At 46.9% G+C, this 19,588-nt stretch overlaps 1 protein-coding gene across 2 annotated transcripts in view; it reads right to left on the bottom strand.

Moving 5' to 3' along the window:
- CBLN4 (cerebellin 4 precursor) overlaps positions 1-19,271 on the bottom strand; it is a 74,925-nt gene extending 55,654 nt beyond the window's left edge. Inside the window, exons 1-3 of one of the 2 annotated variants that reach the window (XM_042930622.1) lie at positions 18,981-19,271; positions 15,770-15,886; positions 13,805-13,940 (exon numbers count right to left, since the gene is read on the bottom strand). In XM_042930622.1, the coding sequence (XP_042786556.1) occupies positions 13,805-13,940; positions 15,770-15,886; positions 18,981-19,271 (544 nt within the window). Of the gene's footprint in view, positions 1-12,511; positions 13,941-15,769; positions 15,887-18,980 lie in introns of those variants that run through there. The other variant, XM_042930623.1, reaches the window with a different exon arrangement.
- Between the last annotated feature and the right edge of the window lie 317 nt (positions 19,272-19,588).

Below are 19,588 nucleotides of genomic sequence, written 5' to 3'. Positions count from 1 at the left end.
ACAAATATACAAGACAGGTTGTAGGTGTGCTTGTGTGTGTGTGTGTGTGTGTGTGTGTGTGTGTGATGGGCCAGGGCATTACTGATCCCCAAGCAGAGTGGAAAAGACATCCACATGGACGGGTGACCTGCTTTGGGATGTTGTACGCCCACGTGGATGAGGAGAGAATTCACACAGGGGAAGCAACCCTATGGCAGGTGTGCAGGTGGGGTGAGGAAGGTTTCCACGCTGGTGCCAGGAGGGGAGGCATGAGATGCTGGATCCCCCACGGAGGAAACGACAGCATCCACGCAGGGGAAGGGACAATGGTAGAAAACGGAGATCGGTTACATTCAGAGGGATGGATCAGCAAGTAAATTAAGAACCACCTGAGCCGGGTTCTTCGCTTTCAGAGAAGTGATGTTCAAATGTGGAACCTCCAATTTCTGAATGAAATCCGTGTGTTGGACAGGAATCAGAGATTCTTGGGATACACTCACATCTTTGACAGATGGACAGATGATGGATGGACGGATAGATTTGTGTTTGTGTGTGTCACACATATTCCCTAGCTTGTCCATTGAGAATGTGTGGGAACACAGGCACCAGCGGTAAGCACACCCAGCTCCCAGATCTTGGCTTCTAAGTACCAATATCCACTAAAAGGAACCAGAGCCTTGGAGAAAGTGCTGGGGAAGAAAAAGTACAAGAGTCTGCAACATCTTTTTGTGCAAGAACGTGCTCAAAGAATGATAGAAACATGTTCTAAAAGAAAAGAATCTGAAACCAAACTGAAGGAGCTCCCTCTGACCAAACTGAAGATGATTGAAACCAGGAGTCCACACAAGTAGAGACTAACAGTTCGGTGCTAAGTGGGATACTTACGTGGTCTCAAAGCTCCTCCCCATCAAATCCCTCTTACTTCCAAAGCGGAAAAAAGTAACCACAGTGGACAAGTCTGGCAGACAGACTGTAATGTGACAATCAGAATGACATCATCAATGAGAAGAAGAAATTAAATCGTGTGATGCAGGGCAGAAACGCTTCTGGAATAACCCTGGTGAAGATGTGTAACCTGAATCCAATCGTGAGGAGGCATCAGACAAACCCAAAGTGAGGGACACGTGACAGAATAAAGCATTGGCCTGTCGACCTCAAAAGTGTGCAGGCTGCAAAGAGCCAGCCACAGACTCAAGAGACATTAGGGACCAACGGCGTCTGACGGGACACGGTGACAGAATGCAACACAGGCTTTTGACCTGGAACCTCTTGCTATAGAGGGCATTATGGGGACCGCTGGTGACACTTGAACAGGATCTCAGGATGGCAGTAACGCATCGGTATTAATTTCCTGACTTTTACGGTTCTATGATAGCCACACAGAAGAATTTCCTCATTTGTAAGAAATAAACACTAACGTGTTTGGGGATAAGGGGGCATACTCTCAAATGACTCAGGAAAAAGAATTCAGCACTGTATGTACAACTTGCTAAAATTTTTATTGCTTCAACAGAACAAAAAAGATTCGAGGTGATACTAAAAAGAAAAGATATTAATGAAATATATATTAAGAGAACAAGAAAGTTGCAGAGCTGAATGGTAAGGCCCTATTTTTTTTTTTTTTTAAATGAATGCATGCACAAACGTCTGCGATGTTAACAGTGATCATCTCTGGGCAGTAAGATTAGGTCTAGAATTCTTGTTGTTCCTCTGAACCACCTGAAATTCGCTACCACGAGCAGGTGTTCCCTCCGTGCAGAGCTAGTGCTGCAGGAGGCGATGGGCTTGGTTGTTCTCGGTGCTTGTCTGGGTTCTCCCAGCGCCTCGATTCTTCAGCAACCGCCTCGCAGAGCTGGTGGCTTCGCACAGGCAGCGGGAGGAGGCCAGAGGGGGACTCTCCACATCTGGAAGTGCTCCAGGTACCCCCCCAGGGGAAGCCCCTGAACGCGTAACCTCACAATTAGTAAAATGCTGCGGGCACCACCAGCATTAGTCCCCGGCAGCCCAGAGCGACATTCTTGGCTCCCCTCAGAGCAATTGAAGGCTTGTACGCATTCAGCAAGAATCTCCGGTGCCTGGGGAGCCAGGAGGTTGGGTGCTCTCTCGGGGCCTCCCTTTAGCCTGTTCCCCACGGCTGAAGGCGGAGAACTGCTACCGAGCTTCCCCTCCCCTCCTACCGCTCGCCCTGAGGCCTGGGGAGAAAGGCATTGGGCTGCTGTCCCCAGACTGCAGCCCCAGCCTTGCACCCTGCTGCCCACACATCACACTCCACCAGCACCAAGAGGCTTCGGCAAGTTTGTAACGATTCTGACCCAAAATGTGGAGCACATATTTTTATGATTTTTATTTTTTTTAATTTAATATTTTTGAGAGAGAGAGAGAGAGAGAGAGAGAGAGCATAAGGGGGGGAGGGGCAGAGAGAGAGGGAGACACAGAATCCGAAGCAGGCTCCAGGCTCCGAGCTGTCAGCACAGAGCCCGACGCAGGGCTCGAACCCACGGACCACGAGAACGTGACCTGAGCGGAGGTTGGATGCTTAACCGAGTGAGCCACCCAGGCGCCCCTATTTTTATGAATTTTAAATAAAAACATGGGTGAAAGTAGAGTTCTTGTCTGGCACTGAATGATGGCAATATTCGAAACGTCACTCCAGGGCATCTCTAAAATCTAACGGGTCACTGGAGTCACCTGGACAAACTGAAAAACGGGACAGATTTGTGGGCTCCAACCCCTATCCTACAGACCCCAATAAATCAGAGATGCTAGTGGGGTCAGCAGGAAGCCCTAGAATAGTTTGCTGGGGTTTTTAGGGGTTTGTTTGGCTGGTTTTGGTTTTTTTGTTTTTTCAGGAGGCTCCACGCCCAGCATGGAGCCCAACACGGAGCTCGAACTCACAACACTAATGTCAAGACCCGAACCGAGATCAAGAGGCGGATGCTCAACCGACTGAGCCATCCAGGTGCCCTGACCTTTCTGTTTTTACCCATCACCTGCAGCATCGTCTGAAAATTTGTTAAGCAAACAGGCATTAATTGGATAATTCAGGGAACACGAGGGAAAATGAAGCTGCCATGAAAATGACGGAGAGCAGACTCTTTAGGTTGGGAATTTAAAAAGCAACTTCTCACTTTGAGACTCCCCCATTTGGGGCAAACTTAGTGGCTGCATGTAAAACACAATGTTTATGTGGATCCTGAGAAACTTAACAGAAACCCATGGGGCAGGGGAAGGAAAAAAAAAAAAGAGGTTAGAGTGGGATAGAGCCAAAGCAGAAGAGACTCTTAAAAACTGAGAACAAACTGAGGGTTGATGGGGGGTGGGAGGGAGGGGAGGGTGGGTGATGGGCACTGAAGAGGGCATCTTTTGGGATGAGCACTGGGTGTTGTATGGAAACTAATTTGACGATAAATTTCATATATTAAAAATAATAATAATAATAAAATAAAAGACAATGACTGGGGTGCCTGGGGGGCTCAGTCAGTTAAGCATCTGGCTTCAGCTCAGGTCATGATCTCACGGTTTGTGAGTTCGAGCCCTGCGTCGGGCTCGGTGCTGACAGCTCAGGGCCTGGATCCCGCTTCAGATTCTGTGTCTCCCTCTCTCTCTGCCCCTCCCTTGCTCACGCTCTGTGCTCTGTCTCTCTCTCAAAGATAAGTAAACATTAAAAAAAATTTTTTTAAGACAATGAGCAATGATCTGTCAGACCTTCTAAATTACAGTCTTAAGAACAATCTTCACATTAGCGTGGTGCTTTGTGGTTTGTAAAGCCCCAGGATGTATTTTCATTTAACTACTCAAAAGGTATTAGAGAAACAAGCAGCAGCAGAATCCCCTGTGGCGTTGGTCAAAAATGCAGATTTCCAGAGCCCTCCTCACTAAGGCTTAATGAATCAGGAATTTTGAGGATAGGGGAAGACATCACAATATTTTTAAAAAGAATCCCAAGGGGCTCTTGCAACAAGGTTCAAAAACACCTGAAGGGCATTCTAACCCTCTTACGTAGGCAAGGCAGACAGGACCGGTCACATGCCCAAGGTCACTGCATCCCTCTTTCCAAGAGCCTGCAAAGCCACAGGGAAAAATAATTCCTCGTGGATGGGCTGGAGGCAGGTCCCAGAAAACCTTCCTGGCACTCTTCAGCTTCATCAGTAACAGAAAGGACAGAAGACCAGACACCGACCAAGGGAGGTAAGGAAGCGGATTCCCTCTAACCCAGCATGAGCCAGACTCTTCTAGAAGTTACGTTCCCCTGGAAAGCCTTTTAGTTGCACCCCGGGAACTATTTCGGAAAGCAGGGCTCTCCACAGGGACTAACACTTCATCATTTCTGTTCTGTGAGCCCAGACTCTGGCAGGAGGAAGAGACACGTGTGCACATAGTAGGAAGCACAGCGGGAGTCCCAAAGCTCAGAACCGGGTCAGGAAGTCGGAGAGATGGGCGCACAGTCACGTGAATTGTGTCCAGACCGCCTGCACACCCAGGCTCGCTCCACGGGCTGGGCACACGCCAGCGGCGGGAGAAGATTTTGACAATGTGAACACACTCCTTCCCTCCTCTTCTCTTCTTTCCCTCCTGCACCTGTCAAGCAGGTTGTTCACTGTTTCCTCGCCTCCTTAAGAGAAGAAGGTGGCAGAAAACAAATAGACTGGGGCGCCTGGGTGGCTCTGTCGGTTAAGCCTCCGACTTCAGCTCAGGTCATCATTTCGCGATCCGTGAGTTCGAGCCCCACGTCGGGCTCTGTGCTGACAGCTCAGAGCCTGGAGCCTGTGTCCGATTCTGTGTCTCACTTTCTCTCTGCCCCTCCCCCATGCACACTCTCTCTCTCTCAAAAAATAAACATTCTTTTAAGAATTTTAATTAAAAAAAAAAAAAAAAATAGACCAGGAGACTCTGGGCCACCTCAGCCAAATCAACACGGCCCTCGGGCCAAGTAGGCCTCTCCCCACCCACAATCCGTAAGGCCCTGGACTATTACCCAAATCCACGGCCAATGAGCTGAGCAAGAAAAAAATGAGAAATTTTCTACTAGCCACTCAAAATTGGGGGGAGGGGAGTTCTTGGAGGCAGAAATAAAGTTGAGTTATAGAAGATTTTCAAAGATTTTTGTTTTCCTTGCAAACCTAAATTTACAGATTCGTATTTAACCTGCGACACTTTCAAGGAAGCTGTGCTTATTGGCTCACAAGAGGAAGGCTGGTTCTGGGTGTCAGTGGGGATTTCCCATGGGCTGCAGCGGACCAGAGACCTGAGTTCCAAACTGACACGTAAGCAGGGAGGGGTACCGGGTCATCTAACCCAGACGCTGTGGTTTGTAGGCCTGATGCCCTGACTTCTCAGAACCAAAGACAGTCTTTAGAAATAAGGTACGATGGACAGATTTAGGAAAGAAAGCCACTTCCTTCTCTCTAGGCTACCACTAACCAGGTACTTTCATGCAAATTCAGTAAAGGACCTCCTCGTTAAAGATATTTTCATGTGTCAGAAGATTGTTGTAATGTGCTTATTTTGTTAGAATAACAGGATAGAAGTGGCACACTCCTGAGATAGTGCAGTGTACAACTCCCACAACTGTACAGGGCACCTCTGTATCATTCTTCATTTTAAGCAAGGTTTGACTCTGAAAGTACATTATGGTGAAAGCAGTAATGAGGTCACCCAGATCATTTCAAAACACACATCGTTAGTGTTTATGGAGCCTAGCACCACGTTCTGATTTCCAGATTGCAGGATTTCCACCCTGAAAGTGAAGAAGCGTTTATAAAGAGGTTTGGAACTTGTAGGAACGATGAAAGAGCAGATTCTAAGTTTACAGAATGTGGGGCACACAGTAGGTACCCAATACGTATGTGATTGTTTAATCAACTTAAAAAAAAAAATGGAGGGGCACTTGGGTGGCTCAGTTGGCTAAGCATCCGACTTCAGCTTAGGTCATGATCTCTTGGCCAGGAGTTCGAGCCCCACGTTGGCCTCTGTGCTGACAGCTCAGAGCCTGGAACCTGCTTTGGATTCTGTGTCTCCCTCTCTCTCTGCCCCTCCCCCACTCGCTCTGCCCCTCCCCCTCTCGCACTCTCTCTCACTCTCAAAAATGAATAAATGTTAAAAAAATTTTTTTTTTTTAAATGGAGGTGTCCAAACTCTGAGAGAAGGTTCTTGCCTTATTTCCTTTCTAACAGACGGGGCCTCTCACTCTCAGAAAGTCACGGATGACTTTGTGATTCTTGCCAACTTCAACTCATGACATTGTGCCAATCTCTGACAGTAAAGGAGGACCTGATATTTTTGCCTTTAATCTTTAACAACCAAGTCAGCCAAAGAAAAGAAAATCTTGCAAAACAGGACTTTTTAAATGGCTTTTGGGCTCCACAGTTCCCTGTACAGATGCTTGTAAAATATTGTCTTGTCTTCTTGGGAGAGGGGACACGGGCAAAGTCCTACATCCCCAGAGACAAACCCCAGGCGCTTCTGGTGCTGCGGCTAAATCTTGAAGCCTCCCATCCTGAGACTCTGTCCTCAGGCAGGGAGATGGATGTGGCTTCCTTCCAAGCTCAGAAACAGCTTCCCTGAATTACTGAAATGTGGGGCGTTCCTCTCCCTGGAGAGAAGTTACCAGACTCCTTCGACAGCACTTTTTCCTTCCAATCAGGCTGGCCAAGAAATGGAAGGGCAGAATCTAGTACGCTTTCGGAGCCCGCGGATCACAATGTCACCCTAATGAAGAGAAGCGGGTATCTTTGCCGGTGAGACAGCATCCTTTTACCTGCCGAGAACTGACCTCAGCACTCAGAGAGAAAAAGCAAGAAAAAGAAACAAAACAGGGGCGCCCGGGTGGCTCAGTCGGTTGAGCGTCCAACTTCGGCTCAGGTCACGATCTCGCGGTCCGTGAGTTCGAGCCCCGCGTCGGGCTCTGGGCTGACGGCCTGGAGCCTGCTTCCGATTCTGTGTCTCCTTCTCTCTCTGCCCCTCCCCCGTTCATGCTCTGTCTCTCTCTGTCTCAAAAATAAATAAACGTTAAAAAAAATAAAAAAAAAGAAACAAAACAAAACTTGAACAGAAACCGGAACCAACTTTACTCCTTCTCACTCAGCTGTCATTCATGTTAGATATCAATGAACTTTTAGCATTCTTTTTTCCTAGCTTTTTATTGAATTGGTTTTTATCCCAGTGTATTAGTTCTTTGATGGAATGCTTCTTATGCCAGTTGTTCCATTTTTTTTTTTTTTTTTACGTGGGGGGAGGCATGACACTTTTTCCACTGTGATGTTAACATCGCTAACACTCAAAGGAAAAGCCGAGCTATTTGAGAAGAAACACTCGTGACTGTTTATTTCTAAATAGCTAAGGAGCTTGGAAGGAAAACAGCTTACAAAGGGAGCTGGGTCCATTTGTGTAAACACAGAAAAGGCTCAAAGCCCCCCAGCCCCATCCTGAACGCTGAATTGTGCAGACTGGCCATCGTTCTTGGCCAAATGGGATAACTGCCCGGTCAAAGCAGTGGGCTACAGACTATACCACGACGAAACAAAACAAACCACAACACGACAGCAGTGGGGCGTTCCTCTATCACCTCTAATCTGCCTGCACAGGGCCCTTCTTTGGGAGTCCCTCAACCTTCCCCAGGAACAGGCACACCGATGCCCTCTAGGGTTTCCTGGAAAGTCAGAGGGTCAAACTTTATGTTCTCCAGGAAACCCCAGGGGGAAATAAAGACTTCCTTAGTTCGTATAATGTGTTTCTCATCGTAAATACCACCAATTGGTCCTAAAAATTGTTAAGGGAGACTTCTGCCCTGGGATGCATTTTAAGTGTACTGAATGGCCTACTAGAAATTACTGTTGTCGTTGAGTCTTCTGAGCACATTCTCCCTCTCTCTCTCTCTGACACACACACACACACACACACACACAGACACACACATACACACACCCTTTACTCAACTGAGCAGTGTCCTCTGAAGTCAAATGCCAACTGTACTCAGATAAAGGCATTGCAATCCCTGGAGAAGGCTCACTTCAATTACAACGAAAAGCACAATGTAACTACATCTTTATTTCAGGACAAATGCTCACAAAATGAGGAATGTCACTAAGGATTTTCCGTCTTCACGAGACAGCCACTTTCTGTGGGCGACTTACCTTCGTTTGCGCGCGAGGGTCTCCCACATCTTGGCTCCAGGTAAAGCTTCCTGTAGGTCCTTCCTCTGCACGAACGGGCAGCAATCCCGGGAGCCTTTGCCCCACCCCAGAACAAGAGTCCCATATTCACCCGCATGAAAGCGTCTGGCGAGCTGCCTTCAGCTCACTGCGTTGTAAGAAGGAGGATGACAGGAGCGTTTGTACTTCCGGGTCACTGCAAGGAGCTACCCTGCACCCAAGACGCACCGAGGTTAGGGAATCACCTGAGGACTTCGTTCAGCTGCAGCTGCCTGAGGCCCAGCCCACGAGAGTCTGGTGCAGGTGGCCCTGGGGTTTCCTCCAAGATCGAGCTTCATAAACTCTACTGCGCCTAAAAGCCACGGGGCAGGGCAAGAAGGACCTTTTTAAAAATGCACATTCCGACTCAGGAGGTCTGGGGTGAGTCTAAACCCCACCTGGGGCTTCTAACAAGCCCCCAGGTGATGTGGATGCCACTGGGCCACAGACCACACTTTGAGTGACAAGGCTTTAAGAAACAGCCGTGGAAGGTCTCGCCATTCGGCGTCTGGTACCAGAGCCGGGACCATCAGCATCATCTGAGAGCTTGCTGGAAAGGCAGTTTCAGGCCCCACCCCAGACCCACTGTGTCGGAATCGACATTTCTATCAAGATTCCCAGATGATCCTTATGTACATTAGTTGGAAAAGCTGACTTAAAAGAACTTCAAGATCAAATTCACAAAGGTGTTGTCTGTGGAGAGGTCGGGGTGGGGACGGGCAAAAAAAACCCCACATCGTTTTTATTCTAAGGCATGTGAAACCCATATTAAAGGTAGGCCTGCAATAGACAGGACAGTGAAACCTATTTAATTTTTTTAATGTTTTTTTAAATTTTTTTTCTTTTTTTTTAATGTTTATTTACCTTTGAGATATATAGAGAGGGAGACACACAGAGTGTGAGTGGGGGAGGGGCAGAGAGGGAGGGAGACACAGAATCCAAAGCAGGTTCCAGACTCGGCACGGGCAGCACAGAGCCTGACGTGGGGCTCGAACCCACAAGCCGCGAGATCGTGACCTGAGCTGAAGTCGGACACTTAACCGACTGAGCCACCCAAGTGCCCCCAAGAAACCTCTTTTAGAAAGCAACTTCTTAAATCCCGCGCCCCCCCCCCCAAAGAAAACCACTTAGCCCAAGAATTCCACTTAAGCTCCCCCTCTCTGAACGTGAACTGTTATCAGATGCTGTCACCTTTCTCTTCTGCTCATCACTTTGCCATGGTCATTAGGTCAACCAACTTGAGGACCTTGCTATAACCAGTGGATTACCATTGTTCTGGGGACAGGTGGTTTAACAAAGTGGGTTGTTTAACAAATGTGGGTTGACAAAGCCAAGTGCCCTCAGTCAGAAGGTGAGATGGAACCACATGTTTATAGCACTGTGGCTCCTTGTGGGGATTCTGCGTCTGATGTTTAGGGAGCTCTGAAAAGGGCAGGTGTCATCACTTCAAATCCAGCACCTACCAAAGCGTGTGACGCATTAGAAGGATAACTTCGGGGCACCTGGGTGCCTCAGTCGGTTAAGCGTCCGACTTTGGCTCAGGTTATGATCTCACGATTCGTAAGTTCGAGCCCCACGTCGGGCTCTGAGCTGACAGCTCAGAGCCTGGAGCCTGCTTCCGATTCTGTGTCTCCCACTCTCTGTCTCTGCCCCTGCCCCGCTCGCACTGTCTCTTTCTCTCTCTCAAAAGTAAATACACATTAAAGTAATTTTTTTAAATAAAAAAAAAGAAGGATAATCTCAACATTAGTTGAAGAGATTTATTTCAAGATACAAAGCAGGAACTTGCTAAAAGGGAGAGGCCAAAAGAAGAAACGCGGCTATTTTGATTTCCAGAAACCAAAAGGAAAGGGGAAAACAGACTTACTTCAAAAACAGAGAAAGAAAGGAAGAAAGAAAGATTTTAATTACATAATCATGTCCCAACAGAATCTGTGGTCACGGGGAGTACCCGAAAAGAAGCTGGAATCAGTGAGACCCTACACACTAGCTCTTTATTTCCTCCAGTTTTGTTTTCTTGGGATTCTGTTAGGGAGAAAACGCTGGCTGCAGACAATTGCTTGCGTTTGTCGATCAATAGATCAAGGAACAGTCAAAGGAGATCGGGAGGAACAGTGCTGGCATTGATGAATGTGGACAGGGCCAATGCAAATCCTGTGTTCAATTAGCATTTTTGTGGACCGAGCAATTTCTGAAAACTGTTTTCAAGTCATAGGATATGCAGAGAAGCATCCGGTGCCATTTCTGGAAGTACTTCTGATGCCTTCGACCCATCCCACTCGTGCTCAATCTTTGACCCTTCACCATGCCAACAGTAACGTCCGCCTTCTGGCCTACTTGCTTCTTGGCTGTGTTAGGGCTTAAAGCGTTAGTAGTAACAGTCAGCCCTTACTTGAGCTTCCTTACAGAGCACCAGGCACTGCACAAGTCTCAGTAAATTCCCACAACAATGTGTTGTTTACAAATGAAATAACGAAAGCTCAGAGAGGTGAGGAAACTGGCCCAAGGTCACACAGCTGGTAAGTGAAAGTTGTAGAATTCCATCCAATGTCTGTCCAAAATCTACGCTCCCCGGACTAAATCATTCTGTCCCTTCTGTTCCCTCACTTCAATCTTACCTTTCCAGCCATGATGTCTGGGTAGCTCTAATTAGCTAGACCCACTTTGGAATAAGAACCTAAGGCTTTCATTCTGACCACATTAATCAGACGTCTGACCTCCCCACTGGGGCTCCTGCCTGTTACAGGTGCCTTCCCACACTTGATGGCCACAGCTTCAGTGCCTTTTTTTTTTAAATTTTTTAATGTTTACTTATTTTTGAGAGAGAGAAAGACTGTGAAAAGCGGGGGAAGGGTGGAGAGAGAGAGAGCAAAATCCGAAGCAGACTCCAGGCTCTGAGCTGTTAGCACACAGCCCAGTGCGAGGCTCGAACCCATGAACCTCAAGATCATGACCTCAGCTGAAGTGGGATGCTTAACCAACTGAGCCACCCGGGTGCCCCTGTGTGCCTTTTTATATTAATTTTTTCTGGGAGGTTTTGAATGGATTTTGCATTCCAAAATATCTACACTGGAGCTTAGGAATTACAGTCAAGCCCTTTGCCGATGTTCTTTTCTGTTCAGAAAACTCTAGAAAAATCAGAGCAAGCCCCAAAGGATGGCCACAAGCATGTTTATAAAGACACTTATACGTTGGTCTATTTTGTTTAAGCATCACCTTTTCTCTGGTCCATCATAGGCGTCTATTACTAATGCAAATACCCTTGAGCCATTTTGCCAAAACAATGACTAATAGCATATTTATTCAAGTATAAACCAGTCCGTTGCAAGGTACAGACGCAGCCCTGAACACAGAGAGCCAGGGGGAAGGTTACGTTAGAGCAGGTGTATTTCAGAGGATGCCACACGTCCCCAGATGGAAGTCCCCTGTGCAGTATTGTGTTCTTACACAGCACAGTCACAAAGGAGGAAAGCTTCTGACTGGAAGCCAGCTGAAGAGTAACTTGCCAAGCAAAACACTGAGGATCCAATGCCAACATCTCCAGTTAATTCTTCTTGAGGAAGGAGGAGAGTCTCCCCGGGATGAATGAATATTTTGACTTGGTGATTAATCACAATTATGCTGGAAAACCTGCCCGTGTGTTTTCTCTCACAGGGTCCTCGGACACCTTCCTCGCTGCCACCGTCTACAAAAGGGGCCCTTTTAATTGCTTTAATTGAGAAAAGACCAGGAAATGGAGCCAGATCTCCAGATGAGACATCTATAATAATAGTCCCTCCGCAAAAGACACCGTAATATTCCATCTGTCTCTTAGTGTTGTGAAAGGGGCGGAACTTTCCCCCAAGTCTTCCCGTTGAGTGGTCTTCAGCCTCCTCACCACGCACTCACTCACGGAGCACTCTGACGAGATTTTAGCAAATTTTCTCAACTTGACTACCTAATGGTAAGTCCATTCCGAAAGAAGAGTTTACTAAGTCCATCGATTCTCTTTTGGCAGGCTGACAACTCCTGGATTTGAATGGATTAAACCCGGGAAAGATTTCCTATGCCAATTCAGAGGACACTCCCCCCAGATTCAGAAAGCTTTTCTTAAAAACTCCCAGAAAAGGGCGCCTGGGTGGCTCAGTCAGTTAAGCGTCTGACTTCGGCTCAGGTCATGATCTCATGGTCTGTGAGTTCGAGCCCCGCGTCGGGCTCTGTGCCGACAGCTCGGAGCCTGGAGCCTGCTTCGGATTCTGTGTCTCCCTCTCTCTGCCCCTCCCCTCCTCATGCTTTGTGTCTCTCTGTCTCTCAATAATAAATAAACGTTAAAAAAAAAAAAAAAAAAACTCCCAGAAAAAGAAATGATAGGGGGGAAGGAAAGAAGGGTTGGTGAGAAAGAGGAAGTAAAGCACATAGAATACATATTTCCCGAGCCAAAAGGACAAAACAATTCGGCTAACGTATATTGACCTTTATTCTATGACAGAGACATAAGTAATTTTGTGAGTTCATATGACCTGTACAAAAGACAAAATAAGATATTGCACTAAGTTTAGATATGGGATATTTGGATGTAATATTAGCTAAACAGATAAATATATACAATTTAAGGAATTAAGGCAAAACCAGATGATACTTCCAAACACAACAGAAGGCTTGAAAAATAGGTATAATTAAAAACAGGGGCATCCCATCTCCAGTTAATAAAGTGGTCAGGTCTAAGGGAAAAAAATCCCTCAGGTTTTTAATAAAGTGGTTATTATCAATCATGGTAATTCAAGCTGAGCAAGAAAGTATAAGATTTCCCAGGGAGGAGGGCGATCTGGTGGAGGTTCTGGGGGCTGAGCACTTAGAACTCGGGGAAGCAACTTTTTTCCTTGTCAGATTTATGATCTATTCTTCCTATTAGAAAATATAATTTGGAAAATATGACTCTTTCACATATATAATTAAAATACAACTATGAAGCATTCTTTTTTGTTAAGGGAAGTCATGTTGGTGATCTCACAGGGTAAATTTGCGGGCAAGCCATTCGTTACCCTATTGGTAGAGAAGACACAAAGCCAGTCACTGAAAAAAGCAATTCCCAGTTACCTTAAGAGAACAAAAGAGACGAGTTCCAAAGAATAAAAACAAGTGTAATCAATATATCAACACAGCATACAATTCTTTGGCAGTATCATACTAACCGTTGATTGCACTCAGAACTTGAGAGTTTTCTCATTCTTAAGACCCGCTCGCCAGTCTTTTAGAAACAAAGAAAGAAAACGCCACATCTGCAACGAATTCAGTGATTCCAGGAAATTAAATTCAGAATGAACCTTGCAGACAGCTTTTAAACTGTTAACACTTGAGCACAGATAGGTATTGTCTGCTGTGAGTCCCCATCCAAGTATACTGAAACACACACACACACAAATCATCTGCGAGACTGTGTATCAGTTCGGACAGGCCTAGGATCCTTAAAGAGAATCCATATTCACCCATGAGAAACCAATAAAAGACGTCAATCCGATGATGAGGAAATGATCTTCCAACAACTCAGGGGTGGGCCTCCCCTCCCCTGGATCAACATCGCGGAGAGATCAAATCCTATAGGGGAAACACCAGAAAGCCAGAGAACGTGGAATACTGCCAGCCTCCAACCAAGTTACCTTTCTCCAGTTTTAGGTAAACTTTATCCTCCTTATCCAGGTAGAGGAGCACCCCATTAGTGGCAGCTTCGCGGGTAACATCTTTGTCCCCAGCAAAGGCAGATATTACCGGCTTTCCATTTAACATCAGGTTAACCTACGAGAAGAAAAAAAAACCCAAATCACTGAAAACATCTGCCGGGGGTAATGAAAAATACCTAAGATGAAAGACCTGGTAAAACAGCTGATGTTCAGTAAATTCATCCTGGCTGTGGCGGCTACGCACTTAGTAGGTCCACTGAGCTGCTTTTTTTTTTTAATTAAAATAACTTTTAACTTCTCCCATAGAAATTTCCTGAGATGCCTCCAAAAGGATACCACCCATGGAGAGCGGCCTAGCCTCGCGGAAACTGGCCTCCCTTCAACACATAACTTAAGCTTGTGGTCTTATTTACTTGTCATATTCGATAAGAACCTTCCGGTAACGAAGCAAGCCTGAGGCTTCCCAGTATATTAGTAAAAAGAAGCCCAGTGTCCTTGGCTCTGATGAACCCAGATACAGCAAGATTCTACCAGCCTCCTTTCAAGTTACTAGTCAGCTAGTAAATGAACAGTGCCACAGTTCATTTAAAATTATGGAATGTGTGTGTGTGTGTGTGGGGGGGGGGGGGGGGTTCTTTTTCTGTTTGCCCTGATAATGTGTATTAAAAAATCGTGATCGGGGAGCCCGAGTGGCTCAGCCGGCTAAGCATCTGACTCTTGATTTCGGCTCAGGTCATGATCTCACAGTTCTTGAGTTCAAGCCCACGTTGAGCTCTGTGCTGACAACAGTGAGCCTGCTTGGGATTCTCTCCCTCCCTCTCTCTGCCCCTCTCCTGCTCGCTCTCACTCTCTCTCTCAAAATAAATAAATAAACGTAAAAACGATAGTGATCACCACTACCACTGAAGATTTTAATGATGGGTAATTAGCAAAGAATCAATAATTCATAAATTCATCATTATTATCAAATAATAAACTCAAAATGTGTTCACGTTTCTCCCCACTACAATTTTTATTATGCTGTTTTAAATATTACATACATTTCTAAATATTGGGGCTTGGGAAAAGCTTTTCCACGCTAGTAAATTTGTTTACTAAATATTCGTTCCTTTTGTGTTTAAAAAAAAAAAGCACTTTAATGAAATCTGTGGATGATAAATGTATCCATTCACTAGGATATGTAAAAGTGGGAGAAGAATTTGTAATCTATCATTCACCTGGCGACGGTATACAACACAAACATCGAGTGTATGATAAAAAGAATACTAGAATTCCACAGACATGCATCGGTGCCATTGGGTGTTAGTATATTTGGGTATCATAGGCTAGGCTTTGAGTGTAAGGTCAAGCCTATATCCTGAGAAAGCACAACACAAAATATGTTGCTCACTGTGGAAGTGAAATCTGTAACAATTTCCTAGCATCAGAGTAACTGAGGATAAACTCTTTAAAACATACGCAGAGAACACCCTTTGTAAAAAGTATATTGAGTAGTTTGCTGCTTCACAGATTTGTTTTCAATGGTTAACTGTATCTCATGCAGTTTAACAATAAAAGCGAATTTGTTTCATGTAATATATGCTTGTAAGGCTCCGCTAGTCTTACAACTTTCTTCAGATTCATTTTTGCATATGGGTTAACTGAAGTCGGGATCTTATAAAGTGATTTGTGTCACTGAGTTTTTACCAAGCCACGTTTTTTAAGTGGTTGGTTGTTAGGACGGTAATAAATTCAATTGTTTATTTTTCTATATGTTTCTTGTCATAACCTTAATGGATGCTATAAAGAAGAAAACTGGAAATTAACTGTTTTGAAAATAAACCATAAAGATGGTTGTTTATTTTTACAATGAAAACACATCTTGAGATAAACGCTTAAATACATAACCACTGCCAATAAACACTGTTGCTTGGGGGAAGAGAGGGAACAGGTCAAAACACATACCTGGATTGTTTGGCTCTGGTAGACTTTAATTACGTGAAAGCTGAAACTGTAAATTCCTTTTCTTGGTGCTACAAAGACAGACTCCAGGGTGAAAAAGTTACCCACATTTACTAGGATCTACAAATAAAAAATAATTAAGAACAGTAAATTATTACAATATTCTCTTCCGTAACTAAGACAAGCTTCCTTCCTTCCTTCCTCCCTCCCTTTCTCTCTCCCTCTTCCTCTCTCTCTCTCTCTCTCCTTCTTTATTTCTTTCACAAGTAGCTTAAGAAACCATACAGAATAAAACACCGTGTTCTACTTCTTTCCTCTTTAGTGACTTGGAAAATAGATTTGTGTAATGGAAAGTTCTTCTGTCTTTTAAATGGTAGAGGAAAAAAAAAAAAATAAAGTAACTGCTTTGCATTCATGCCTCAATTTCCAGCGAGGCCTGATGGCTCTGGAAACATCTAGATAACATGTGAGGGCTTATAAATATTAGCTTTACCTTGAGAGTCAGAGAAAAGGCATCTGCCCTGTATTTATATTCCCATCCTCTACAAGCCTTTGCAATGTCCAGAGATGACGTTTTCAAGACAGCCAATCGGCATCCATGGGCTCTCTGCAGTCATTCCTGGGCACATCACACAGAGGCCTGGGCACTCCCTCCACCATGTGACAGAATCCATGATACTGAGTAGCGCACAGACTGATCTGAATGCCTGGCCCTCCCCTGAGCCTCTGCCAAACCTCTCCCAAGATCCATGGCCATTTTTTCATTGCTGTGCCATCTAGGCCTTAATTACAATATTTTGGCAATGACTCAGCCTTTGCAGGCTGCCAAAAAGTGGGGCACGAATAAAGACAGGCTGTGAAATAGGTGGCCTTCTTCTGTTCCTGCCAGTGTTATCCATTATCCTCTTATCAATCACCCGGTCTCTGCTTAAACTTCAAGGATCAAAAATGAAAAGTAACAGAAGGCGCTGTTTCCTAAGAAAGCAACAATGCACTTTGTATTCCAAGACATGCAGCCTGTTTCTACTGGTTATGAAATTAACTCTGAATCTCAAGAAGTGACCTCTGTACACCAAATTTGCAAAGGTCACATAAGGAAGTCCCTTCCTATGGGAAAGCGAGTGGGAACGTTTGGGGCTGGGAAGTTGTAAAATAACTGGGGTTTAATCTAATTCTCTCCAAGAAATAAATCTATAACTGGCATCCCCCAAAATCAGATGTCCCTATAAAGAGACACTTCTACTGTATCAGTGGCCACCAGCAATGCTATATTCCTGCCAATATTAAGCCTTCTGCATAACTCCCGAAAAATATACCATCCCCTCTAAGCAATGCACCAGAATATAGTAACAGGTCAAGCAGACGCGCCAGGCTCAACCCTTGGCTTAAAACACATGTATGTGTGTAATTTTATTCTGAGATTTCACTTTCTTCCAAGTAACCATCAGATTTCTTCCTCTGACCTGACGATCAATGAGCTTCCAATAACCAATCGCCACTGTGCCACACTCCCCAACAGAGATGTTGCAAAGATTTTTTTCAAGCACATTGAAGATAATTTGAGGTACTTAGTGGGGACTTCCTGAATCAGATACAAGTAGCATAATTCATCAGCAGTAATGGAAATGGCTGATTAGTGTTGACTACACATAAGGCTGGATGTTGACTCTACGTTGTAATTAGAGCATCCAGGCACATAGAGATCCATAACTAAATGTGTCTTGTGGTCTCTACGATGCATGGCTCTCCAAAAAGAAGAACAAACCATTCTCCTCTTCTAATTGATGGAAAGGTCACGGAAAAGAATGCACCGTTCAGCGTATTATACGGTGTCCTGTCCGCAATCGTCCAACATTTAATTAAATGCATTGAAATATAACCCAGGGCTGTGCTAGACTTTATTTCCATCAAGATGGAAAATACTGCACCAAAACCCCTAAGGGACTGCTTAATTCTTTAAAAATTATAGCTATCTGAGAGTAAGCCCCAGAGAAGCATTCTCTGTCTGGCCAGCTGGAGAGTGCATTACTTAGGAACAATTAAGTAAGGAATGGAAATGTCACCTCATCCCTTCCCAGACGCATGTTGCAGCAGCATTTAACCTGTGCTCCTACACATCCGACTTCGCATACAACTGTGAACTACACAAGTGCCTCTGGAACTAAAAAGACTCTGGGTGCTGTTAGGGTTGAAATTACAACCCGGAGTCAGTTTTCAGTTTTAGGATTCCTTAGGGAACCTAGGCTGATGCCCGGTGGTGGGGGGGGGGGGGGGGGGGTTCTCATCAGCCAAACCCCAGAGCTCCCGGTGGCTAAACAGAAGCCACAGATTTCATCAGTTCCTCCCCACCTCCTGCCCTCAACCCCACAGTCTGTCTTTCCCTGCGAATTTGCAATTCTCAGAAAGGACAGGAGCAGAGGCAGGAGCAGCGGTTTCCCAGCGCTTCCCAACGGGAGCTCCCCGCAGCCGCCCTTCCTTCCTCTCCTTTCCTCCACAACTTTTCTCCAAGTACCACAGGAAGGCTTTCGGCTGCAGAGGCGCCTGCAACGTCTGTGTGTGTGTGTGGGGGGGGGGGGGGGATCCTGCCCGCGGAAAGGTGGGCGAGATCTGACCCACGCCAGCGCTGCCCACCCTCTCCGGCCACGTGCGAGATCCATGCAGAGAATGTGGACCCGCGAAGCTCTCTTTGGGGAGAAGCTTCTTCAGCTGCGGGGAAACCAATCATTCATCCGGAGACCGCGAGGGTGCCGCGGGAACCGCCTCCGCGGCACCTGCAGAGGAGTCTGAGCGGGGGTCGGGGGGGTGGGGGTGGGGGTGGGGGGCGGCAGGCTCTGGCCAAGAGATTGCGGGGTCCGGGGACCAGGCTCCCGCCGGCTCCTATGGACCTGTTGCTGTGAAAAGTCGTCCTGAGCTCTGTCTCTCCTTGCTGGGCTCAGCGCTCCCAGCCTCTCTCCCGCTGTCCCAGCCGCCTCCTCCAGAGGCCAGGAGGGAATGCGGGCGGGGGCGGTGGTGGGAGAGACAGAAGTTTCAGACCCAGGCGCATCCGGAGAGCCGAGTGCCGAAACGATCTCCCACATCCCAGTCAGATCAACTTGAGCCTGAGCAGGCAGCCCCCGGTCCGGGCTGCCGGGAGCTCGCCCCCCGCCCCGCCCCGCCCCGTCCTCCGCCACCGTGCAAACACACACCCGGCACCCGGCCTCCCTCGGGGTCTGACCTGATCGAAGTAAATGATGCGCGTCTTGTTGCTCATCTCGGACGGCTCGTGGTTGGTGCTCCGCACCGCCGAGAAGGCGACCTTGGAGTTGGCCGCCCGGACCGAGATCCCCAGAGGCGAGGAAGAGGAGCCCTTGGAGTCCGTGGCCGGGTTCGAGTCGCACACCACCAGACACTTGCCCTCCAGCACGATAGGCTCCGTGTCGTTCTGCGCCCAGACGGGCAGCCCCGGCAGGGTGAGGGCGAGCAGCACGGCCGGTACCACGGACAGCGCCCGGCGCCCGGAGCCCATGGTGAGCCGCGTGAGCCGGCCGCAGCCCGCCGGCGCCTCCGCTCGCGCGCTTCGCCTCCTACCCCGGGACCCCGGCGCTCGGGAAGACGCCCGCGGCTAGACCCACAGCGCTGCAGGGACGGCGGCGGCGGCGGCGGCGCGCACACTTCCCCCAATTCTGTGGTCTGGAGTCAAAGGCTCCGCTCGCGCTCTCTCGCTGGCTCCGTTACCTTTGTCCTTTAAGGAGCTCATGCAGAACCCCCTACCCCACCCTCCTCCGCCCAAGAATCAGCCCTACCTGGGGCCCCCGCACCCACCCTGGCTCCTGGACATCTAAA

The sequence above is a fragment of the Panthera leo genome, chromosome A3, assembly GCF_018350215.1.
Source record: "Panthera leo isolate Ple1 chromosome A3, P.leo_Ple1_pat1.1, whole genome shotgun sequence".
In the NCBI taxonomy this organism is placed as follows: Eukaryota; Metazoa; Chordata; class Mammalia; order Carnivora; family Felidae; genus Panthera; species Panthera leo.
This window is presented reverse-complemented; position numbering and strand designations above follow the sequence as displayed.